Consider the following 26,757-nt stretch of genomic DNA (forward strand, 5'->3'; position numbering starts at 1 on the left):
TATTTTCCTAGATAGAGCTTGAGCCCATTATCCGAAGTGAGGTATCACAAGATCGGAAGAATAGGCTCCACATGTACTCGCCAAATGGCACTGACTGATCAACACTGTGGTGCTCACACTGTAGTAATATCCTCCAGGGATTAGGGGGCTGGGGGTGGGTAAACTCACAACTAATGGACGCAATGAGCATGGTAGAGGGGAAGGGCATGCCTCTAATCCTCGCTTGGGTGAGGCAAAGACATAAAATGTGACCAAAATGTTTGTACCCTCATAATATCCTAAAATAAAAATAAATATAAAAAAAGATGTGAAACAATAAAGAACCACTCAAGTCACTAAAAAAAAAAATCTTTAAAATTATGGACACTGCTGAAATTTCAGACCCTAAATGACAGAATTTTAGAGCAGGGAGGTTCTTAGAAATCATCTAGTCTAGTCCAGACCCCTCATTTTGTAGATGAGGAAACTGAGGCCTGGGAAGGCGAAGGGACGTGAACACATAGATCATCAGGAGCTTTTAAAGCACTTATTTTTCTAACAGTTTGTCTTCAAGCTGTGCAGCCACCATTTCATGGTGTGGATGGCTCCTCAGCAGTCACTGCAGAGCCACAGACGATGGACTGCCTTTCCCACAAAGCTGGCATCGCCGCTAAGTGACAAAGCAGACTGAATGAACCTCGAGAAATATGGCCTGACAATTATTAAGCACAGCCTCACTAATATAATCAGCAAAAAATAATCTTAGGCAAAAAATATATATATATACTCAGTGATGATGCTTATGGATATATATCCTGGCATATAGAGAAAGGCATTATGTTTGATGTTTTTAAAATCACATTTTGAGGCCGGGCGCGGTGGCTCACGCCTGTAATCCTAGCACTCTGGGAGGCCGAGGCGGGTGGATTGCTCAAGGTCAGGAGTTCGAGACCAGCCTGAGCGAGACCCCGTCTCTACTAAAAATAGAAAGACATTATATGGACAACTAAAAATCTATATAGAAAAAATTAGCCGGGCATAGTGGCGCATGTCTGTAGTCCCAGCTACTCGGGAGGCTGAGGCAGTAGGATCGCTTAAGCCGAGGAGTCTGAGGTTGCTGTGAGCTAAGCTGACGCCACGGCACTCACTCTAGCCTGGGCAACAAAGTGAGACTCTGTCTCAACAAAAAAAAAAAAAAAAAAAAAAAATCACATTTTGGGTGATTATAATTACTTTTCCTCAAAATGATGTTGAAGATAAAGTCAGCATTACTGGTATTGGAAAATATTCCTAAACATTTCTCTTATATTCTGTCAGGACCAATCTGTGTCTACTAAATGACAATGGCCCATTGCCTAATTTAAATAGTAATATCTCCAGTGTTGAAAGACCCACTCGATGACTTGGGGATTGACGAACGCATGCATTTTTTATCAGTATTGTCTCTCCTCATTCAACGTAGATTTACTGAGACGCTTCTATGTCTGCGCCAGGCACTGGGTATGACAATAGCCAATAAAATAGACATGATCCCTGCATTCACAGAACTCATACAAGAAGACAATAATAAAACATGTAATGACCAGACTATTTGTAAGTTACCTAAGACAGTGGTCCTCAACCTTTTTGGCACTAGGGACCGGTTTCATGGAAGATGATTTTTCCACAGACAGGGGTTGGGAGGGGATGGTTTGGGGATGATTCGAGTATATTTCATTTATTGTGCAATCAACCTCTCTGCTAATGATAATCTGTATTTGCAGCCACTCCCCAGTGCTAGCATCACCACTTCAGCTCCAACTCAGATCATCAGGCATTAGATTCTCATAAGGAGCCCGCAACCTAGATCCCTCGCATACACCATTTATGGTACGGTTCAAGCTCCTATGAGAATCTAATGCCACTGCTGATCTGACAGGAGGCGGAGCTTACACAGCGATGGGAGCGATGGGGAGGGCTGTAAATACAGATGAAGCTCACCCACTGCTCACCTCCTGCTGTGTGGCCAGGCTCCTAACAGGCCATAGACTGGTACTGGTCCAAGGCCTGGGGGTTGGGGACCAAGGGAGGTAAGCACACAGTATTTGGTAGGAAACAACCAGGAAAACCAAAATGCAATTGGACCAGGGCTACACTTGCTGCCTGGTCAAAGTTAGGGGTGAGGGAGAGAGGCACCCACCCATCAGCCCTTCTTATGGAAGGGGCAACTTTTGAATAGACCCTTAAAGGATGAGAAGGGGCCGGGCACAGTGGCTCACACCTGTAATCCTAGCACTCCGGGAGGCCAAGACGGGAGAGTCACTGGAGCTCAGGAGTTTGAGACCAGCCTGAGCAACAGCGAGACCCCCATCTCTACTAAAAATAGAAAAAATTAGCTGGGCACAGTGGTGCACGCCTGTAGTCCCAGCTACTGAGGAGGCTGAGGCAGGAGGATCACTTGAGCCCAGGAGTCTGAGGTTGCTGTGAGCCACGAGCCACTGCACTCTAGCTGGGGCCATGGAGTCCCAGCTGTTTCTCCCCACCCCACCCCCCAAAAAAAGGGAAGAGAAGGATTTCACTGCCCTGAGAAGAGGGAGGGGCATCCAGGAGAAGGGAACTAAATCGACGAAGACATGGAGGGATGGAAGGGATGGGTGTGCTCCAAGGAGACCAAACACGTGGGGCAAGGGGCTAGGGACCGGGCTAAGAAGTTAGCCCTGCCGAGGATTTCTGCCCATTCCATGTCACCAATTTGAATGCAGACTCTTCTGAAATCCGATGCTGGGAGAGGACCCTGATGGAAATCATCCAAAACAATGAAATTTTCCTCTGTTGTCTCAAGGAGGCAAGACCATGCAGCAATGACTGGAGCTCCACAGACCTGGGTTTGCACTCCCTACCCTGCCCATGTATAGCTGTATGACCCTGCCATTTGGAGCCTCAGTTTCCCTCTCTGGGATGATAATGCCATGGATGAATCGATCATTGAGAGCATTAAATGAGATGCTGATAAAGCCCTCAGCACAGTGCCTGGTACTCAGAAAGCCGTCAATAAATGGAACTTACTGTTACTCAGGGCTGCCACTGGGTTCCGTGGGATAACATGGAGAGGAAACATGCAAATAAGAGAGTCAGTGACTCTACTCTGACCTGCGAAGCGTGTCTTCTGTGACACCAGCTGCCTGCAAGGCAGGCAAAGGGCATGGGAGACGGAGAGCTGGCTACAGGTAGCTCTTGTCCACAAGGTTCCTTGATTCAGGCAAGCAGGGGTGGAGAACAGAGGAGCAGAAATGTGAGCGTCACAGGGAGGCGTTTTGGGGTCCCCAAGAGGGAGGGTCCCTGGCTCACAGCCACGCAGGAGCTGCAGCTGCAGACAGCCGTGGCAACAGGAAAATGCTCTCTGCAGAGAAGCTGAATCCACTCCGAGCACCTGGCCTCTGCGGCTGCAGAGTTCTCAGCAGCAGCTCCGCCTCCTCTGCCCACAGCCCCCACGCCAGGTGAAACCCAGCTTCGTGGCAAAGGCTGCTGAGCTAAACGAGCTAAACAACCCCAGGGGCCAGCCTTCCACACTCACCCTCCAGCCTCTCTGGGTGACAGCTGCAAACTCTTGTAGAGAAGTCCTCCCTCTCGTTAATCCAGCTAAGGAATAGGACCGCCTTGTGTCCCTCAGCAGCCCCCGCTCCCTGCTTCTTTCTCTAGCCAAGGTGACACAGCTAGCAAGTAGCAGAGCCAGAATTGTGGGCCAAGTCGGGAACCACAGCGCTTCCCTTCAGCCTCCCACCGTTAATGGAGAAGGGTGTTCTTTCAGGGACAGAAGGTGCCAAGTATTCCTAAACTGTTCCTGAATTTATTCTACAGTCGTCAGCCTGAAGATCTGTTTGCTTGAAAGATAGCAGCTGTTTTTATTAGGAGCTTTCTGCACCCAAAACCACACTCATTAAAATAACAATTTGCTTTGGGAATAAAATCATAATTGGGCATGAACAACTGAGTTTACATCATCAGCCTGGCCAGACTGAGCACCTTTGGGATGTGCCGGAATAGGATTAGTCATTGTATAAACACAGTCACACCTGCTTCAACTGATTTTGATTTTGCCCACTTTATATGCCCTGAGAACTGCAATCACAGAGACCTCATCCACATGTTCACCCCTGTTTACTCACAGACACCCACCACATGCACAGAAGAGACTCAAGTCCCCTCATACAGAGATAAGATACATACATCAAAACTCACCCTGGGGCACCCACATACTCACTCAAAGCCCAGAGGCACACGTGGGTACATGCCCCTGCATGAGAAGAGATGTACTCCCAAAAGCAGGCAAAGTCAGACGCAAACATGTAAATACACAGCAGTGTACTGATCCCTAACAATAGCCAATATGTATCAGTGCATACTAGATGCCAAGCACTAAGTGCCTTTGTCTTTCATACAACATCTTAGTAGTTAATTCTCTCAACTACATGTAGGCACTTTTAAAAATATTACTGTACACATTTTACAAAGAGGAAATTTGAGTCACAGAGGGCTAAAATAACTACGGTCACACAGCTAATAAGTAGTGGCACACGGTTTGGATGCAGGAGACCAGGCTCCCCAACCGCTCCTGGCACAGTTAGGCACGATGCAGATCCGCACGACTGGTAGCACGCACTGGTGCACGCCCTGCATGTTAAATATCACGTGTCCGAGGCAGAACACTTGATTTCTCTCAAAACCTGCTTCCCCTCCCACATCCCACCAATGTTGGCCCATCTCAGTCAACAGCCCTCCCCGTCTGTCTAGTTTCCTAAAGCCTAAAGCTAGGAATTCCTCCCTTCCTCCTCAATTCCTCCCTTTCCTCCAACCTGCACGTTCCATTCCTCAGCAAATCCTCAATCCCCCCAAAGCCCTCCACGTCCACTGCTATTGTCCTCTCCGAGCCACCATCATCTCTTGCATGGACCATTGCAGTAGCCTCTAACAAGTGTCCCTGCCTCATGCTTGTGTCCCTATATCCATTTCCCACATATCAGACTGATTTTGATCTGTTTAAAATAATCAAATCATGTCACTCTCCTGCTTAGAACCCTCCACTGGCCTCCCATTGCACTTAATAGAATCCAAACCTAATATTCTGATCTACAAACCCAGATAAAAAGCGGCCCAGCCTTCTCCTGCTTCATCTGGTGGGAACCTCCAATGGTCCCCACTGCCCCCCACTGTCCGGCCTCACTGGCCCTCTTTCCCTTTCTAATTCATTCAACTGTTTCCAGCTGCGGAGCTGTATTACCTTAGCTGTTGGCTTTGCCAGAAATGTTTTTTCCTGGTCTCCACGTGGCTGGCTCCTTGCCACCGAGATCTCCCCACAGAGTGTGACAGAAAGGATGGCTCCTGTCCCACAGAGGTTTATGCTCCCCCTTCCTTAGGGTGTGGTTAGTTTTCTGTCCCCACTCAATTCCTGGTGTAGCCATGTGGACCCAGTGTGGCCAAGTGCTTGCCAAAAGAATGGGCCAAGACTTTTAAGGAACAAGTGTGCCTTTTCCACTCTTGCCCCCTTCCTCTAGCCAAAAGCAGAGGACTCTGCGGCTGTAGCGGATGACACAGCCTCAAGAAAGAACCTGTGTCCCTAAATCACCACATGGAAGAAAGCAACTTGTTACCTGACTAGCAACATGAGTAAGAAATGAGCTTCCATTTGAGAAGCCACCGAAATGGGATTTAGTTGATACAGCAGCTCAAGTTACCCTAACTAATACAGACACATGGTTCCTGACTACTCAAATAGCCACCCTGTCACCATATCACATCACTCTGCGTGGCAATTATCATTATTGGATGTTTATTTATTTGTTATCTACCTTTCTCAACTAGAACATGGTATCGATGAGCCAGTTCCTGTGCACACACTGCCTACCTTCTTTCTCTGCCTTCTCTTCATAGAACTTCCCACCATCCTCCCCGTCCCCAGTAACATGAAAACTACATAAAGACTTTTGTCCATTTTGTGCACTGCTGTATCCCCACTGCCTGGAATAGTGCTCTGGCACATAAAGGTACTCAATTAATATATGGTAAAAGAAGAAATAAAGAAAAGGAAGGAAGGAAGGAAGGGAGGGAAGGAGGGAGGAAGAGAGAGAGAGATAAAAGAAAAGATAAGATAAGATAAGATAGGAGGGAGGGAAGGAAGGAGAGAGTGAGTTTTTCTGTGTGAGGGGAAGAGGTGGGTAGAAATGTAAGCGAGAGAACACGGGGTTTGGAGCAGAACAAGACAACAATGGCCGGCCGCATGAGCAGAAGAGAGAGCCATTCCTTTCTAACCCACCAGACATTTTCTGAATGAATGGGAAAGTTGAATTCTGTTACCGTAGTTTTTGTGCTGTAATTCCGTGATGAAGTAATGGATCACAGACATGATGTCACTGCTTTCACAGGTGCTTCCCACAAAGTGAGGGATCATCAGCGTGCTCGGATATTTACTTTTGAAATAATTCACCCAGTTGGCAATCAGAGTGGATTTCCCACAACCACGTTCTCCAGACAAGAGCAAAATAGACTTGTAAGTTGGAAGAGAATTTATTCTGAAAAATAAAGGGGTGAAAGGTAGTCAAGATTATTTACCAAGGAAGGAAGGCAGGCAGGTGGGGAGAGAGAATGGGAGGGAAGGAGGGTAGGAGAGAGGAAGGAAGGAAGAGAAAATTTCCCTGAATACATTTTGCTTCTAGCTCTAGTCTCAAATTTGTCCTCAATTGGCTTCAGATAAGTGGTTCACCCTCTGGGTTTTAGCTTGGTTCTATGTAAAATTAGGAGAGTAGACAGTAAACTTGGAAGGCCCTTCCAGCTACACAGATGCTAGGGTTGTCCAATAAGACCCAAGGTTACGTAGAGGGTCCAGGCCCTGGGCAGGGAAACTGTATCACACCTGTTCACTGCCTGCTCATTCCTTCCTTGGGTTACCACCACCATCACCAGACTGATCCATGGTTTAACATCATATTGAAACAGAATCAAAAATTGAAGCACTCATATGCCAAGAATTCCCATCAGTCCTGATGACCACAAAATTAGAAGTTAAACTAAAAAAAAAAAATCATCGGGTAATGACTTGCCAAGAAATAGCCTGTTCTTCCACCAGGGTGTGTTAGCTGTTAATATTGCATAAGTATGATTTCTTTGAACTGACAGGAGAATAACAGTAATATAACTTGTTGCTTTATTTTTTAGTGCAAAGCTTCTGGACAGGCAGAGGATTCTCAGGGTCACGAATATCACTACATATAGACTCTAGCCTTGAGCCTTACACAGTTATGACTCAATAAATACGTGTCTAGTGATTTTTCATTGATGTAAGTTCCATAAGGAGGGCAGATATCGGGCTTACCTTACTCACTGCTGGATATTTAGTGACTAGCACAGCACCTGACCATAAACTGTTAAATGAGTGAATGAAATAAAATGAATTGGGATTCAGCAAAGCAAGAAGATCAGCCTGAAAACTGATCAAAATGGAAAACTTAAAGCAGTGTCATTAGAAATTACTTCATAAGAATTCCATAGCCATTAATGAGACTTAGGAATCTATGCTCTATTGTGGAAATTATTTCACCAGCAAATTTGAATGGTCGGATTAGATTTCATGCTCGGCTTCCACCTGTGCCCTCATTCACTCTATCCTCAACCAAGCAGTGAGAGTGAGCTCTTCAAAATATGTCACATGGGTAGGTCATCGCTCTGCTCAAATGTAGCAAACACCCAAGTCCCTACAATGAACTGTTAGACCAGACAAGACTCACACCCTCCCACCACCCAATATCTCTCCGACCTCCGTCCCTCCCTACAGCTCTGATTTCCTTCCAGCTGCCTGGTCTCCCTGCTATTTCCCCAGCCTCAGGGCCTCTGTGTTTGCTGTGACCTCCCTCAGGAAGGCTCTTCCTATCCATATTTGCATAGCTTCCTCCCACACCTATTTTTAGTAGCTACCCAAATATCACCTTCTCAGTGAGGGCTTCCCTCACCCTACCAGATGGTCTATTCCCTTTCAAAGTTTCATTTTGCTCCATAGCGCTTGAAGGCATCTAGCATCCTGCATATTTTACATATTTATTATGTTTATTGCCTGTCTCTACAATGCAAGCTCCACGGATGCAGGGATTTTTGTCTCTTTTATTCATTGCCATATACCCTGTGTCTAGAACAGTTCTTGGCACCTCACAGATAAAATCAAGGAAGGAAAAATACAAATATGACACATCAACATGATTAGGGCTAGAATCTTAAAGATTCCTTCTCAAGAACAAATAGAAAATGAAAACATTGAAAGCAATCTGCAGCTCCTTTCAAAGCGAGGTAAAAAAAAGAATGCTATTGATGCATATGGTTGGTTATTAAAACAATGCTTTGAAACGTGAAAAGAACACTCCTTTTCTGTTGACCTTACACTGTATTCAGGAACTTATAGTACAGAGCATTGTTTCCAAATGGCAAAGCAAACAAAGCCCTGAATGTTTTCAAATAGCTAATCTAAAAAGACTTATTTAATTTTTGTATTTTCATTGAGCACAATAATTTGAGTTGTTCAAATGCAATAAAATTTATTAAACTTCTCATCCACTCTGAAATACTCAATTATAATCTAAATGAGAAATAATTCACATACCAAACAATTCAGGTTTAAAGTATACAATTCAATGGTTTTCATTATGTTTACAAGGTTGTACAAACATTGTCACAATTTAATCCCAGAACATTTGCATCACCCCAGATAAGAAACTCTGAACCCATAAGAGTCATTCTCCATTTCCCCACTACCCTCATCCCCCAGGAGCCACTAACTATAACTTTCTGCCTCTACGAATTTGCCTACTCAAACCTAACAATTTTAACACATGACCTATATGCTTCTCCTGTACTCATAAAAATATTGACTAAGCACCATATTGCATTAACCAAATAAACTGTTTCCTCTCAGCGTGGGTTCTCAGAACCATAATAATGTTGGTAGCTCTGCGCCTGAGTGGACTGAACTGGTGGATGCTGAGCCTGGGACAGCGGTGGTGGAGGACAGCCCTGAGCCATCGCAGCCACTGAGGGTTTATTCCAAACCACAAAACTCTCACAGGATAAAGGAGATTCATGGTAACAGCTGGAAGATGAGGATGGAAGAAATAAAACTATCCTAAGACCCTCCCCATTCCTAGGGATGAGACTGGGAAGGGCGACTTAGACAATCTCAGCTTCCTTACTGCAGGCCTCAGCAAGGTGGTAAACAGGGCATGTCACCACCCAGGGTGGGAAAGATATAGAAGTTTTATTGTAGGGGACACTAAATAAAGCAATGAAGGATTGCACACATTGGATAAGATAACTCAACCCCTTACGTACAAACACAAAGAATGATATGGCCCATATTGTTTTAGTAAGTGCTGGCTTAATATCTGAATGTAATTAATAATGAGCTGATGATATATGTAGAAGCTCTTTGTAAACTATACAATACTATGCAGATGTGTTATTCATATTTCCTAATACAATTTCATCTCTTTAAAGTCATTCCGTCATTCTTGGGAACTACTTAGACCAACTTTGACGTACGGGAGAAAAAAGGCGGCAGATTGATTCCCTGCCCTCTGGGAGTTTATAATCTTCTTGAGGACACTGGAAGAAAGTGTGTGAAATACAAGAAGAGCTTTGCAAGTGGACAGTGATATCTGATAAGGAAATTCTAACACAGAGGTGGCTTTTAGGGGGTCTCTCTTGCAGGAAGGGATGGGCAGAGAACAGGGGAAGTGAGGAAAGACATCCCAAATTTAGGGGATCACATTTACCAAAGTCAGGCTATTTTGTGTGAGCCCCATGCAAAGGCTTGGAATTTCTTGACTTCTTACCTGAGAACAGAGTCTAAACTGGAACCTGCCGCTGCATTGTTAAAATCAAGTTCCACATCCTTTAAGGCAAATCTTTCCAAGATTTCAAAGGTCCTGTTTGACTCCTTGGAAATAACAAACACTTGCTTGCACTTCTCAGTAAGCGCTTCATGATAGAAACGTTCAAAGCGGTGCTTGTAGTCTTGATAGTCAAAAAGATAAGTTTTAATATCTTATATTTGTAGTTTCACATTTCCAATTGTACACTGGTTATTTATTATAAATGCCCAGGACAGTATCTGCCTCTTATATCGATATTACCTTCTTTCTATTTGGGCTCCATATTTCACAGTTCATTCCATATGCCAGTGAAAGAAAACTATAGGCAAACCATTTAACCATTCTCATGCTATTTATACATGGAATCCTACTTACAATTCCAAGTTATTTCATGACCTCAGAATGACAAGGGCAAAAAACATTAGCGTTGCTATATACATTCATTCTGTCATTTTATAAATTGTTAGCTAAATATGAAGTTATCTAATTCTTTTTTTTTTTTTTTTTTTTTTTTTTTTTTTTGAGACAGAGTCTCACTCTGTTGCCCAGGCTAGAGTGAGTGCCGTGGCGTCAGCCTAGCTCACAGCAACCTCAAACTCCTGAGCTCAAGCGATCCTCCTGTCTCAGCCTCCCGAGTAGCTGGGACTACAGGCATGCACCACCATGCCCGGCTAATTTTTTCTATATATATTTTTAGCTGTCCATATAATTTCTTTCTATTTTTAGTAGAGGTGGGGTCTCGCTCTTGCTCAGGCTGGTCTCGAACTCCTGAGCTCAAACGATCCGCCCACCTCGGCCTCCCAGAGTGCTAGGATTACAGGCGTGAGCCACCGCGCCCGGCCAAGTTATCTAATTCAATCTTGTGGGGTATCTGTGTGCATCTGTCCATGGCAGAGATTGGGGGAGTGGGGTATATTTTTAGGATGATGCCAAGGGTTGGATGCAGTGGTTCACACCTGTAATCCTAGCACTTTGGGAGGCCAAGATGGGAGAATTGCTTGAGGCCAGGAGTTTGAGACCAGCCCGGGCAACATATTGAGACCCCCATCTCTACAAAAAAATTAAAAAAAAAAAATTAGCCAGGGCCGGGTGAGGTGGCTCACGCCTGTAATCCTAGCACTCTGGGAGGCCGAGACGGGTGGATCGCTCGAGGTCAGGAGTTCGAGACCAGCCTGAGCAAGAGCGAGACCCCGTCTCTACTAAAAATAGAAAGACATTATATGGACAACTAAAAATCTATATAGAAAAAATTAGCCGGGCATAGTGGCGCATGCCTGTAGTCCCAGCTACTCGGGAGGCTGAGGCAGTAGGATCACTTAAGCCGAGGAGTCTGAGGTTGCTGTGAGCTAAGCTGACGCCACGGCACTCACTCTAGCCTGGGCAACAAAGTGAGACTCTGTCTCAACAAAAAAAAAAAATTAGCCAGGGCACGGTGGCATGTGCCTATAGTAACAGCCACTTGGGAGGCTGAGGCAGGAGGATCACTTGAGCCCAGGAGTTTGAGGCTGCAGTGAACTATGATGGGGCTACTGCATTCCAGCCTGCGTGACAGAGTGAGACCTCGTCTCAAAAAAACAAACAAAAAACAACAAAATCAAAAAAACCCAATGCCCTAATAAAGATGACAACTATGCATACGGTTGTAGCTCTGCCACTGGGCAAGTCCCTTAAAGTCTCTAGTAAAATAAAGGGGAGGGCCAGACATTTGGATGATCTCTGGAGTTTCTGCCAGTTTCAATTTACTGAAATTCTAAACTGATTGCCTAATTAAAGTTCAGGTGTTCTAAACTGCCAAAATGCTTTGTTGTCTCTGGAGACATCCATATTCCCCAAGTTTGTTTTTTTTTTGAGAGGTAGAGGCTGTTATCAACATATGCAGGAAAAGGAACAGCAGATAGGTTAGACTGGTGGGTTCCCAAGATACTCACCCTGTATCTTCATAGTTAACTGGGCTGCCCTGTGGTTCAGGTTAAGGCCAGAACAGACCTGGAGGACCTATAGTCTGGCCAAGGTCAGCTTCATGTTTCAAGATCTTAGAATTTGGGACGACCTTACAATCCAACAGGCCTCTTGTGCTAACCTTAAACCTCACCCACTGTTCTCAGGTATCTTCAAGGACCTCAAAAGTACTTCTAAGAGTCAAGAGTATAAACTGATAGCTCTACGTTATCTCTTACATTAACAACCAGCTCGCCAAATGGCCTATTGCTACCCTAGCTATGGACTTGGAGATTTTGGAGCTAACTGGGTGATAAAAGAGTATCAAAGATCCAAAAGAAAAAGAATTTAGCACTTCCTTCTAAAGCTTTTTTTTAAATAATCCATCCATTCTGGATCTTCTAATTTAGACATTTACACCACATATATACATTCAAGAATAAAGTCTAAAACAAGCTAATCTTTCAACAATATCCAAAACCAAAGCCTAAGGAGAATATTATGAAGAAATAATCTGACCCTAACCTAAATACATAGAAAGGCTTGATTCCTGAACACATTAGTGAATGTTAATCAATGAATGCGATTCAGATTGAGATTAGTAAAAGAATATTAATATTAACCACATTTCTGACTTTACCCAATTGTACATATTCTTCCAGGACCCATTTGGTATTATTCATTCTCATTACTTATTTACTCTGTGCCTAATATGAGCCAGCTGCTGTTTTTAGATGTTTTATTAATACATACTTTACCACTCTCAAAGTAGTTAATGTTAACCCATTTTGCAGAAGGAAAAAACTAAGGCTTACCAATAGTAAGTAATTTGCTCAAGGTCACACAACTAAGAACTAAAAATATAGGATCTGAGGACACGTATGTCAGATTCTAAAACCCCAAGCTTGTGGTAAACATTTGGGATACTTTTTGGCTGCCCAATATCAGTTTACCCTACCCTAGTTTCAGTAACAGCCCTAGATTTTCATTTGGGATCCACCCATCCCAACTCTTAGTTCTTATTACTCCAGTGAGTCTGACTCCACTTCTAGCTCCAGAGGTGGCCTATGACCCAGGATTCACCAATCAGAGCATCACCTTCTCTTGGCACCAGTGATTGAGTCAGATACAAGCATATAGCCCAGGTCAGGCTAATCAGAGACAGAAAGACTCAATGCTGGGACTTGGAGCCACTTCTGCTGGACTTGAACTGGAGCTGCTACAGCTGTCTTCCTCCATAACAGAGGATCCAAGGAGCTAAGCCAACATCCATCAGGACAGCAGAGCCAAGCTGAGAAATAGTAAAAGACAAGGGTCTGGTAACATCATTTCACCATTTCAGCCACTGGATGAACGCTGAGCTGAACCAGACCTAATCCTGGGTTTTGCAGTTATATAAGCAAATAAGTTCCCTTTTTGTTGAAGCTAGTTTGAGCTACTTGCAACCAAAAGAGTTGTGACTGATACAATGTTCTTTTCCAGGGTCCAAAATGATTTGTCTTGTAGGCAGAGTTTTGTTTGGCCAGCACAGGTTGGTCTTCACCACCACCCCTAGACTGAATTCAAATGACTTTAAGTGGGTCAACACTCCCCTGTTCACTGCAGATCCATCTGCTCACTCTCATGTTACAAGGACAATTGTCTGCCTGGTCCCTGAAAGCATTTGAGAGTGTACTACCTGCCACCATTTTGCAGCCCACGTTAATCGGGCCCTTTCATCAGTGATTCATAATCTTTTTGGGGTCATTAAGCCTTTTGAGAATCTAACCAAAGCCACAGGTCATTTTCCTACCTCCCCCCCCAAACACATATATGCATATGAACGTTCTATTTTTCATATAATTTTCATATAATCTAATTTTCATATAATCATCACAGATCCCTCCTGAAATCTGGTCTAGGGAAGAAAATGCCTGCCATACTCTTCTCTTTTTAATCTGGTACATGTCCACAAGACACTATTTCCAAAACTAAAGGTAATCCTTTCACTTAGAGGCAGTGTTTCTCAAACTTTAATGTGCATGCAAATCTCCTGGTCACCTTATTAAAATGCAAATTTTAATTCAGTAGACCTTGAATGGGGACCAATATTCCACATTTTTAATAAGCTCCCAGGTGCTGCTGAGGTCACCAGTCCAAGGATTACACTCCAATAGTAAAGGTGAAGGAGAACAGGCATGGATTTTAGAGTCAGAGGGCCCCAGGTTCAAATCCTGAATTGGTCTCTCACTAGTTATGTAACATTGATAACTCACTTAATTGCTATACAGTAGTTTTCATTTGCTCACACACAAATCCAAAATTATAGTATCTACCTTGCAGGACTAAATTTTGAAGATTAAATGTGATACATACACCAAGCACCAGACAATTAATACAAGTTAGTTCTTTTCACTTTAGCCCAGGATTTCTCAACCTCAACACTATTCACATTTTGGGCTACATAGTTCTCTATCATAAGGGCTGTCCTGTGCACTGTAGGATGTTTAGCAGTATCCCTAACCTCTCCCCTCTAGATGCCAGTAGCTCTCCCCAATTGTGACAACCAAAAATGTCTTCAGACATGGCCAAATGTCCCTTGAGGGGGCAAAATTGGCTCTGGTTAAGAACCACTCCCTAGATCCACATGTTAACTGCTAGGTATCTGGAGTCTTCCCTGAGCTCCTTAACTTCCTAGATAATCTTCCATGACCCATTATTTACCCTTATTTTCAGTTTCAAAAATCTTCAAAATGGAGAAATACATGTTACACATATACAGTAACAATTTTAACTGCTTAAGGAATATTTCCAATTATTTAAAAACTCCTTTTACAAGCAAGACCTACAAAACATTAACCTTATGTTGGTAATAGACTTAGCGATCTCTATATTTACTAACCTATATTTTCCATCATTAGAGCGGCTGGGTAAAGTTTTTCTATCACAACCGACCAGTCCTTGAAAAGCAGCTCACCCAACTCACGGAGACTTTTATAAAATCTGACGGGGAGCCCTTTACTAATAATCTTGGCCTTAAGCTTTCCAATCCTCAATTTTTCCTCATCATTCACTGCAGAATCTGAGGGCAGCCTCTCCTCCTTTTCCCCACCTAAAGTCTTCAGCAGTGTGTCTTCAGTCCTAAAGTAAAAATACTGAAATTGAGACTCATTCATAAATGCTGCCTGAATGACCTCAAACTCCGTCAGACTGCAGTTGGGATTCTCCAGGACCCAAGGATAACCGTTTCTCGCCGCAACATAGAGATTCTGTTCTAATTTGGATAAACTTGACAAGTCGGTTGCTTTGGAGAACACGAAAGGTGAGTAGTCAGGGAGAAAGTCTCCATACGTCTGACCCAGCATGCAGATGAAAAAGGGAAGGCAGCTGTTCACATAGTCCAGACAGAGCTTCAGATGCTGGGAGTGGAGACAAGAATATTGTCGAAACAGGTTGGCCGGTAGGGATCTGGGGGCCCCCAACGGTGACCAACTCAGGTCCACAGCTTTGAAATAGGTGCCCCGGGAATTGCAGAGTTCATTAAGCTGGGGGAAGATGCTGTTTGCCAGAAAGTCTCTCTCTTCTTGAAAATCATTCAGAGTCGAGCAGATGTAAGGCTGAATGGGTTTGTGGGGCTTTAAAACAGATTTGGCATACATTTCTACATTCTTGTTTGTCTGCTGGCTCATTTCACCTTGCTCAGAGGCGACACCGCACTTAAAATATAACAATTTTCATCCTGGTGCAGCCACTGTCCTCCACTGCTTCTAAGTCTTCCTCCTATTTATGTTTGCTATGAACAGATGGAAATCTTGCCCCCAAATTGTTTCTTTCTTATTGAAATTGGAAGGTGAGAGATGCCAACCAATGGATGGATCAAAGTTGAAAAACAATCTAGTTCAAATTAAAACTGAAAAGGAAAAGACACATTCATTTTAGGATTATAGGCAGTTCATATCTCCCCTGCTCTCCCAAAGCTTTCGCTGGAGAACGGAGAACCACGAGGTGAGTGGGCACTAGAAGTCAGGCGTCCCCTCTGCCTCCCGTTCCACCTTCCCAGCGTTCCTGCGGCCAGCTGCTATTTCTGCCCCCTGTGAATTTGGAAATTGTGAAAGGGCACTTGTGTGAAAAGGAAAACAAGTCCACAAAAGGAGCCCAACGTCTTTAGGAGCAGAACAAGCCAAGGAAGACCCGTGACTTTGACCAGAAGCAAGAATGAAATCAGGTATGAAGTTGAGGTCAGGAAAGGAGGAACAAATCAAAGTGTCGGAAGGCCCAAGACCAGGAATGCAGCTGACAGATTAGAGGCAGGGAAGTCTGAGTCTAACAACATGATGGAGTTCAGTGATTTTTTTTTTTTTTTTTTTTTTTTTTTTTTAGTCTTAGATTGTGCAGGCGCATACAACATTCCACTCATCACCATGTGCTGGGAATTAAATTCCACTGAGCTAATGGAAAAACACACACCCTCTAACAATGACATAACTATGCTTGCAAGAGCTCAGAAAAAAAAAATATGGAAATAACCTAGTTTTCTGAGCTTTTTCTTGAAACAACTCATTTCCATAGCAAATGTTGCTTTTTTGGTTTTGTTGCTTTCACTTGTGAAAAAATATATCACGTTATCAAGTCTAAAGCAATTTTTCATCAAGATCATCCAACAACAATAATGCGGTTCCTTTTTAGAAAGCCTTAACTCTTTTGCATTGAATTGTCCAAGAATCGTATGATAGATAAGATTATCACCCTACTTTACAGACAGGATAATTAATGTCCAGAATTAATGTCCAGTAATTTAGCTAGTAAGTAGAGAGCAAGGATCTAAACACAGGTCAGCCTGACTCTAGAACACATAAATTGTAATGCCTCCATATTATAAAAATAAGAACCTAGGTGATGAAGATACCATAAATCAGTGGGCAGGAAACACCTATGCAATAAACAGTACTGTAATAAACAGGTGGCAATTTAGAAAAAAATAATTTAAACCACAATTTCACACTATTTTACAAAAAAAAAAAAAATTCTAAAAGATAGCAGAATACTGGCTGGGCGCGGTGGCTAACGCCTGTAATCCTAACACTCTGGGAGGCCCAGGCGGGCGGATCGTTTGAGCTCAGGAGTTCAAGACCAGCCTGAGCGAGAGCGAGACCCCGTCTCTACTAAAAAAAAAATAAAAAGAAATTAGCTGGACAACTAAAACCATATAGAAAAAATTAGTTGGGCATGGTGGTGGTCCCAGCTACTCGGGAGACTGAGGCAGAAGGATTGCTTGAGTCCCAGAGTTGGAGGTTGCTGTGAGCTAGGCTGATGCCATGGCACTCTAGCCCAGGCAAAAGAGCGAGACTCTGTCTCAAAAAAAAAAAAAAAAAAAAAGATACCAGAATACAACCCAGGGTGGGGGTGTTAATTATTAGACTTCTCACCAGTCATGTAGGAGGCTTGAGACAGACTACTGGCCCTTGCAAATATCTACCTTCTCCTACTCCCCTGTGATCAAAGTATCATTCCTATTTTATTCACTACCATGTCCCCAACACCTAGTATACTGATGAGCTCAGAGTAGGTGCTAGGGAAATACTTGCTGAATGAATGAATTTAATGTGATTTTTTTAAATGAAAAGAAAACATAAATATTTAGCAAACCTGAAGCAGACTTCCAAAATATAAGCTATAAAAGAAATCACAAAAGATAGATAGATGAAATTACATTTTAAGAAAGACTTAAAAGGTAAACAATGGACTGTAATAATATTTGCCACAGATTTTATCTTTATTCTAAGAAAAATACTAATATCCCAGTAGAGACATAAGTGAAAGATACAGACAAAAAAGAAAAACAATATAAGAATGCATATAAAAGAATATTCAACTTTTCTAGAATTTAAAGAAATTTAAAAATAAGCAATGAGCAATGATTTTTTTTAAATTATAGCTATCAAAATATTGATGAAACTTATATCTCATATATAACTATGGAATTGAAAATTAGTAATCTTGGAAAGCTATTTGGCAATACATTTCAAAATATATTAAAGCATATATAATCTTCGACTCAATGATTCTACTTCCTGGGAATCACTCCCAAGGAATTAATCCAAATAGTAGAAAACTGTAGATATTAAGATGTTCATTGCATGTTTACTGGAGAAAAAAAACAATAAAAGAAGTAAAGCAAACTAGATGGTCTTTGCTAAGAGAATAACTAAGAGGAGTAAAAGTATAGCCACTCGTAGCAGGTTCTGCATCTACTAAAAAGACTGTTATGGATTTCTGCTTCCAGCCATGATAGATTAAACAGGGACAACTTACCTACCCTCTGCAAAAAATTAGAAAACTGGACAAAATATATGAAACAGCTGTTTTCAGACAGTAGACATCAGGCAGTACAGGAGTGTGATCCCTGAGAGAAGGCAAACAAATGAGATGTACCTCTTGATCATTCCACCTTTCAGCTTGGGGCACATCCCAGATGATGCTGCCAGGAGGGGGATCCAGAGTAGAGCATGGTGCATCTTGCTGATTTGAGGAGACAGAGATTGTAGCGCAGGGAACCTGAGGAAGCTGTAAATTTGGGGGCAGAGTTCCAGAGAAAAAGGAGCCATGCAGGAAAAGAATTCCAATAATCTGCGTAGGGGTCCCCGTGAGTCTTGTCTGAATACCGTGCTGCACGTGTCCAAGGTGAAGCTCCATAATGTCTGGCAAAGAATGACTATGGAACTCTAAACTTAACAATTCCCAGTGCTCACACGGAGCAGAGAAAATTTCAAGTATCAATCAGCTAGAGTGGAGAGGGTTCACTGATCACCAGGGTATTTTATGTACAGACTCCATAAAAGTAACTCCTTACTAGTAGCAGTCAATTATCCCTTTAGTAAAGGCTATTCTAGACCTTCCCTAAAAAAGTGTACACCAAACCTTGAAAGAATTGAGCTGATCTGGAAGTAATTTAACTACCCATCAGAGCAAAACCCAACACTCTTTAAGGATGACAACAAAATCCAAACCTTAACAATATGAAATTCATTAAACATACAAAGACACAAAAAAACATGACCCATAGTCAGGAGAAAAATCAATCAATACGAACAGACTTGGAAATGTAGAGAAGATGAAATTTGACCAGACAAGGACTTTAAAACAATATTACGCTCTTTATGCCAAAGATCTAAAGGAAAACATGAATTTAGTAAGAAAAAAGGGAAGATTTTTTAAAAATAAAACAGAACCTTTACAGACAAAAAACATAATATCTGAAATGGAAAATTCACTGCATGGACTCACAGCAAGCAGATAAGACATCAGGAAAAAAAATTAGTCAATTTGAAAATATAACAATGAACACATCTTGCAAAAAAGACAAAAAAAAACTAAACAGAGCCTCAATAATTGTGGAACAGTATCAAGTGGTTCTCACCTGACCCAGAAGAAAAGGAGAAAGGGAGGAAGGAACAGAAAAAAATATGAAGCAATAATTGCTGAAAAATGTCCAAATATGATGAAAGCTATACACCCACAGATCTAAGAAGCTCAATACTAAGCAGAATAAACACAAAGAAAGCTATGCAAACGCTGAAAAATAGCGATTTAAAAAAATCTTAAAAGCAACAAGAGAAAAAAGGCACATTACAAAGATAAGCCATGCTATGCAGGCCTTCTGGATGCAGGCTGACGATGAAAAACTCTTAACAATGTCATAGAAGAGTAACAGGCCTTTGGCCTCAGCAGTGAAGAAATAGTCAGGCTCCATCTTGCCCTTCCCATGCATGAATATGGTTTAGCTTGAGCCCTGAAAATTCTGGGATAGTCTTTCGAAAACTCTGGACATTCCTTTGAGAAGGCCTGAGATAGAGTTCCCTGAGGAAAGCCAGATAACCTGCTACTCCCTTCCCTGCCTGTGGTCCCCATCCCATGCCCTAGGCCTGCTGTTTTGGGGATCTTTAGCATAAAGGAATAATGAATTGAAAAGAAAATTTTTTAATCAAAAGTCTTCTGGGTGTTTCCTTTCCTGCTTGGGGTGTAGAAATATAAAAGATTGTCTCAACCATCCAAACAATGAGAAAAAATCTAGAAAAACTATACAATTAAAATTTTCTTAAACTGATCAGAAAGCTGAGGTCTCAAGGCAAATACGTAACCTGGATTCTAAAGAGGGACAAGTCCCTTTGAGGAGAGATGGGACATACAAACTGACACACTTGTGGCAGAGCATGGGAGGTAGCAGCAAGTAAGACATCAACTAAAATTTTAATGAATTTTTAAAGGCCAAGAGTGGGCCAGGACAAGAGTCTTGAATAGCTGAGGGTTCCATACCTAAGAATTTGCACTCATTCAAAGCTCTTTTCCATGGGCTTCTGCACAGGTACTCAGGAGAAAAGATTAGGGACAGGGAAGGAGATCAGAGAGGCTCTTCTTGGTGAAGGAGGCCTGTAGGAGGAGACTGGCAGGTGCTTGGGGGAAAGGCATACAGCCTTACTTACTTCCCCAGATCCTTCTCTCATACAAAGCAAAGGCTTTAAGCCAATGAGAGAAGAGAAATAACCCCCATCAGCCTCAGGTCAGAGACAAAAAACCATTGCTAGTTGTAGCTAGGGAAAGAGAGAAGAAAATCCTCTAACGCTTGGGAAGGAACAGAAAACTATCTTGGGCCCAGAATGCTATACTAATACCAAGCAGAGGTCTACTACAGCTTGGGAGAGGGACAGGAAACTATTGCCTAAGAACAACCACACATACAAAAGACTTTGGATGGCAGAGGGAGGAGGGGCAGGAACATTGAAAAAGCTCCACCCCCAATGCGGAGGCACATATGGTCAATCTAAGACAGAGACTCCAGCAAGACAATAGAGAACTCCCCTCCAACTCTATGAGCCTGTAACCAAGTAACAATAAACAGTCTACCACTGAGGGAGGAGCAAGAATATAGACAGACACACACCCTAAAGGATGAGCATGCAGGGTCAGTTGAAAGTGGAGGGTTGACATGCATACTGAGAAAAACTCTTTGGCAGCTGAGCTCCCACCCTATATACAAGGCGACAGCAGCCCAGAACCAAAGGAATTTAAATTCTCTATTGCACTGAAGGTAACAATAGCAACAACAAAAGCTAAACTCAGCTCAATTCATGACCACCTTGACTAAACCCTCACACTAACACGTTAGTGGAAAAGAGGTATGCCATTTCCAGGGGTAAATACTATCTATCTTAGCTTCAACTGTTCTTCATATGATGTCTGAATTTCACTTTAAAAGTTATGAGACCCAAAAATGCTAGGAAAAAAAACACACCATTGTCAATAGAGATACCAATCAACAGAACCGCACCCAGAGATGACCCAGATATTGGAACTTTCAGATACGTTTTAAGTAGCTATGATTAATAGGTTAAAAAATCTAGTGGCAAAGGTGTAAAACATACATAAATAGATGTAAAATTTCAGCAAAGAGATGGAAACTCTGAGAAAGAATCAAATGGAAACACTAGAAAGAAAAAAACATGGTATCAGAAATGAAGAATTCCTTCATTAGGCTTACCAAAAAACTAAAGAATCAGTGAACATGAAGCTAGGACAATAGAAATCCAAATTAAGAGACAAAGAGAAAGAAGGGGAAAAAAACCCAGCAAGCATCCCAGACCTGTGGCAATAACTTCACCCAGTCTAGATACATGTCATTGTAGTATGAGAAGGAGAAGAGAGTGAAATAATGGGTCAGAAGAAATAATTGGGAAAAAAATGGCTAGGAATGTTCAGAAATAATGAAAGGCATTCCAAGAATCTCAGAAAAACCCAGGAATCTCAGATAAACCCAAGCAGCATAAAAACAAAACAAAGAAAAAAGAAGAGAGAAAAAAAAAAAACACCCAAACACATCACACAGAGAAACAAAGATAAGAATCATAGCAGATTTCTTGCAAGAAACTACACAAGCCAGAAGAAAATTGAGTGATTTCTTTAAAATAGTGACAGGGAAAAAAAATGGTCACCCTAGAATTCTATACCTTGTGAAAATATCTATCAAAAATGAAGGAAAACTGAAGACTTTTTCAGACAAATAAAAGCTGAGAAAATTGACTGCCAGCAGGCCTGTATAATAAGAAATATTAAAGGAAGGTCTTCGCACATAAGGCTTATGATACAAAGAGAAACTTGGATCTACACACACAGAAAATAAAGAGTACTAAAATGGTAAAAATGAAAGAAATTTTTCTTATATTAATCACTCTAAAAATAACTGTTTAAGAAAAATCAGTAACAGCGCTCTGTGGGGTTTATAACACACGTAAAAGTAAAATGTATGATAATAGCACAAAGAATGGGAGGAAGGAATTAGAAGTGTGCTTTTGTAAGGTTCTTACACTACATGTAAAATGATATAATATTTGAAGGTAGACTGTAATACATTAAAGGTAGACTGTAATACATTAACCCTGGGGCAATTAATAAAAATTTTAAGAAGAGACAGAACTAATAAGTCAGTAGGAGAGATTAACTGGAATCACTCAAAATAATCAACTGATTTAAGTCCAATAATATCAATAATTAAATTAGATATAAATGTGTGAAACATTTTAATTCAAAGAGAGAGCTTATCAGATAAGATAAAAAAGCAAGACTCCACTATATGCTGCCTAGAAGAAATTCACTCTCAATATAGAGAGACAGATGGGATAAAAAGAAAAGGTTAGAAAGAGATATACCAAGCAAGCACTATTCAAAAGTCAACTAGAGGAGCTACATTATTGTCCAGAGAAAAGAAGACTTCAGAACAAGGAATATTACTAGGAACAGAGAGGGACATTATATAATGATAACTCATACAAAAATGGTAACACGTAGGTCACAGGGGAAGTAAAAAAATAGAATGGTGACAGAAGGCAGCTCATTTGTTACCTGTTAAAGGTTTGAGGGAGGAAATACTGTAAATTGGAAGAAGCACAAGGAAACTGACTCTTTAGGATGCTGGAAATTTCTATATCCTAATTACAGTGGCGGTTACACAGATGTAGGCATTCATTAACGCTTATGAGCTGAAAACTTAAAAGGGGCACATTTTATTTAATGCAAAATATACCAAAATAAAGTTGATTCTTTAAAAATCTTAGAACTGCAGAGGAAGTGGAAAATGTTTATAAGTGTTACATGAAAAGGAAAAATAATAAGTATAGACCATAATAATAGCAGTGTTAATAAAACACTGCTAAATATGGGAGACAGCACAGCATAGAGGTTAAAGGTCCAAGCTAAGAAGATTCCCGGGATTCACATCCTTACAGTAAGTTCCCTAAATTCACTGTCCTTCAGCGAAGTAAAACAGGAATAAAGGTATCTATCTCATCGAGTGTTGAGAAGATTAAACAAGCTGATAAACATCAAACGTTTAGAACAGTGCCTAGAAACAAATACTCAAGAAATGTCAATTATTATTAAAATGAATGCACACAAGGAAAAAAAAGGAAAGAAAACAATACAGCAGCTCTCTTAAAATGGTAAGATTATGGCAAAATTGTTTCTCTTATCAAAACTACCATAAATGATAGTTATATAATTTTATAATTAAACTTTTAAAATAAAAAATAATCATCTCCGTACCCTGCTTCACAACTGCTGATAAAAAAATATTCCCAGTTTTATCAGAAGGAGGGCATTAACTAAGGGGGAAAAAAAGGCAGAGAAGAAGACCTAAATGAAGGAAGGAGTTATTTTTGAGTGGACAGAAGATATAGACAAGTAGGGTGTGACTTTTTATTTTTCTTTAAAACAATTAAGGTCATAAAGATTTTACTAGAAACTTTTCATTGCTACCATAACTGGAAAACCCTTATTATATGGCACAAATTAGACAGTAGCCATAAAAATAAATGCATTAAAAAGAAAACAATGTGATTAAATTCTAGTTAGAGCTCTTTTTGTCAAAAAGGGAGATTAACATGTACTTATTAGGGACACGTTTAAAACAAACTTGTACCAAACTGACTTTCTCTTTGCATAATCAGTAACACCAAAACATAATTGAAAGGGTTCAACTTTTGCACTAGGAAGTCAATGTTATTTAATACTGTGTCCCTGGCCTACCTGATAGCAGCAGCTGGCATCACGGTGGCACCTCCTATATTGTCTGGTACACTACCAGAGATCGAGGCTTCAGAGTCATTATAAGCCCTGCCTCAGTGTTGGACACTGACACTAATTTCTGCAGCTGTAAATCTGGAATAATGGCCATACCCATGTGGCAGGATTAAATCAAGTCTTGCATAATAAGCACCTCATAAACCTTTTCTTTTTTGATTTTTCTTTTAACACTGCTAAGGAGAACATCTCATTAAGAAATATCCTTCCCAACAGATTTCTTAATCAAGTTATCACTGTTTAACATATATTTTACAATCTGCAAGGTACATACTAAGCCTTCAATAAATGTTTGCTAGTCCCACTATCCTTAATGTTAATATTACTTCTACTGTGAATGGTTGACTTCATATTTTGCAATAAAGCCGCCTCAATATCACTATTTATCACTGCACGTTATAATTAAAAGTTATAAGAACACCCATTAACTGGTCAAAAGTTCCCCTGACGTTTTTCAGAAATTTCTCTCAACATTTTAAGGCTTAGAAATTTCTATATTCAAATGCCACCTCACCCTCACCCTCACCCTCACCCTCTAATAACTGCAGCATATCACTTTAGTAATTTTACCCCTGACAGCCCCAGGTTGTATTTTTTCCTTTTTTAAAGCATCTTATGCTTAAAATAGAAATTAATGGGAATGTAAATTGGTACAATTTTCTTAGAGGGGAATTTGTCAGTGTATATTCAAAATCTCTTAAAACAAATCACGTATTTTTTACCAAGGATTCTAATTTTAGAAAGTGATTCTATTTGTCTGTAAGGACTTACCCCTAAGGATTTTCATTGCATTAATATTTACAATGGTTTAAAAATTGGTAACAAACTAAAGGTCTAACAATACTAAATTGGATATCTTACAGAAATATTTACATGGGAAAATGTTTTCCGTATATTGGCAAGTGAAAAAGAGAGTTACAAACAGTATTATTGTATGATCCCAATTTTAACTTAAAATATATGTTACGTATTAGTAAAGACACCAAGATGCCAATAGTGATATAACTACTTAAGGCACATGGGTTATTTTAATTTTATTCCATGACCTTTTTTATAATTTCCAATTTTTCTATAATAAAGATTTCTGACTTTTGTGATCATAAAAAATAAACTTTCTTTCAAATTCTTTCAAGTGAGTAGTTAAGAGGTATGCAGTAGCTAGAACACCGGAGGCAATTTTTAAAATATGAGCTGCAGCTTGTTCTGCCATTACCTAACCCTCATTAATTTCTCTGGAATTCAAATTTTCTAAGCTTTAAAGAAAGGTGGGGGAGGCTTGAGATGGGAACATAAATTGATAAAGCCTTTTTTTTATAGGAGAATTGGTAAATATCCATGAAAATTTTAATGTGCATACTCTTTGACCTGTTTTAAAACTAATAATTTATTCTCCAGATAAATTTGCACAAATATGAAAATCTGTGTGTATTAAAACATTCTCTGTAGCATTGGCTATAATAGCAACAAACTGGAAACCATCCAAATGCCTATTAAATAGGGGAGTGATAAAAAGGAACAAGACATCTAAGATCTATTAAATGAAAGAAACTAGTATGTATTCTATTTAATCTTTAAAAAATTAAAAATCTGATTTTTAATTTTATTACACATATATGCACACAGACACACAAACACCCCCCCACACACACACACGCATACACACACAAAAATTTCTGGAAGCATGAATAATAAACTGCTATCACTGGTAACCTCTAGAAAATAGGAACAGAAGAGTTGGGGGAGCCTGGAACTTTTACCTTTGATCTTACACTTTTCTGTACCAAATCTATTAGTTTATTTTTTACAAAATAGTTTTATAATGTAAAACTGAAAGTGGGAATTATAGAACTATTAATACATGATTCCTAAGATTCCTTCCTGCTCTAAAACTTTAGTAAGTCCCTAATGTAAATTATTATTAACATGGCTGATTTGATCTCTCAAAATAACGTCTTTATTTACCACATTTTTTAGTTTAACAAATCTCTATTTGAAATTCAGGTCCCCTGTGTTCTGCTAGAGTCTAAAGTTGATAGGGGACAACTGGATAGATATTTTTAAATTGACCTGTTTTTCTAAAGCAGACTCTCATGAGATGTTTGTTTTTAATTAATAGAAAATAAAATGTAAACTACAAGACTATGGGCAAATTTAATCTGTGACAGGTTAAAACTTTCTGGTTGCATGTAAGAGAGTCAGAGCACTAGAGATTTTATTAGCAGTTCCAGGTAACCATTTTTAAATCCAAAGTCAATTTTCAAGCAGGGTAATACGGTGTGAGTTGGAATGAAGGAGAAAGGTATGGGGGAAGATCACAAGTAACTCAAAATTGCTCTTTAAAAACCAGTCAAAAAGAGGATATAATGTAAACCATAGTTATAATTACATCCAACATTTAGAAACACATTTATTGCTCTATAGCCAAAAAATATAAGTTCCCTAGTTTTGGAAACATTGAACATAATATAAATTGCTTGATGAAAAACAACCAAAAGGTTAATATGATGTAGAGCAGGAAGGAAAACAGGAGTGACTCCATGACAGACTGGACCTCCTAAGCTAGGCCTAAGTTTCGGTTTCCCGGACGCGGGCCCTCCCCTTCCCCGGAATGCCACTGGTAACAACTGAAAGCCCCCGGCTTGGAAACCGGCCAATCAGGAGCCAAGCCCCCCAGCTTGGAAACTGGCCAATCAGGAGCCAAACCCCCAGCTTGGAAACCGGCCAATCAGGAGCCAACACTATCAGCCACTTTTGAAGGAGCAAATGAACTAAAGGGGGCTGGGGGGATGGTGTGCCCAGTACATGTAACCTACTGATGAATATAAAAGCTTAGTTCCCACCCTAG

At 40.7% G+C, this 26,757-nt stretch overlaps 1 protein-coding gene across 1 annotated transcript in view; it reads right to left on the reverse strand.

The window, feature by feature from the left end:
* The window catches only part of LOC138396923 (putative tetratricopeptide repeat protein 41), a 63,062-nt gene extending 47,486 nt beyond the window's left edge, over positions 1-15,576 (reverse strand). The window contains exons 1-3 of the mRNA XM_069490709.1: positions 14,686-15,576; positions 9,828-10,008; positions 6,310-6,524 (exon numbers count right to left, since the gene is read on the reverse strand). Of these exons, the coding sequence (XP_069346810.1) occupies positions 6,310-6,524; positions 9,828-10,008; positions 14,686-15,472 (1,183 nt within the window). The 5' untranslated portion in view covers positions 15,473-15,576. The remainder of the gene's footprint in view (positions 1-6,309; positions 6,525-9,827; positions 10,009-14,685) is intronic.
* Positions 15,577-26,757: the final 11,181 nt, after the last annotated feature.

The sequence above is a fragment of the Eulemur rufifrons genome, chromosome 16 (assembly GCF_041146395.1).
Source record: "Eulemur rufifrons isolate Redbay chromosome 16, OSU_ERuf_1, whole genome shotgun sequence".
Taxonomy (NCBI): domain Eukaryota; kingdom Metazoa; phylum Chordata; class Mammalia; order Primates; family Lemuridae; genus Eulemur; species Eulemur rufifrons.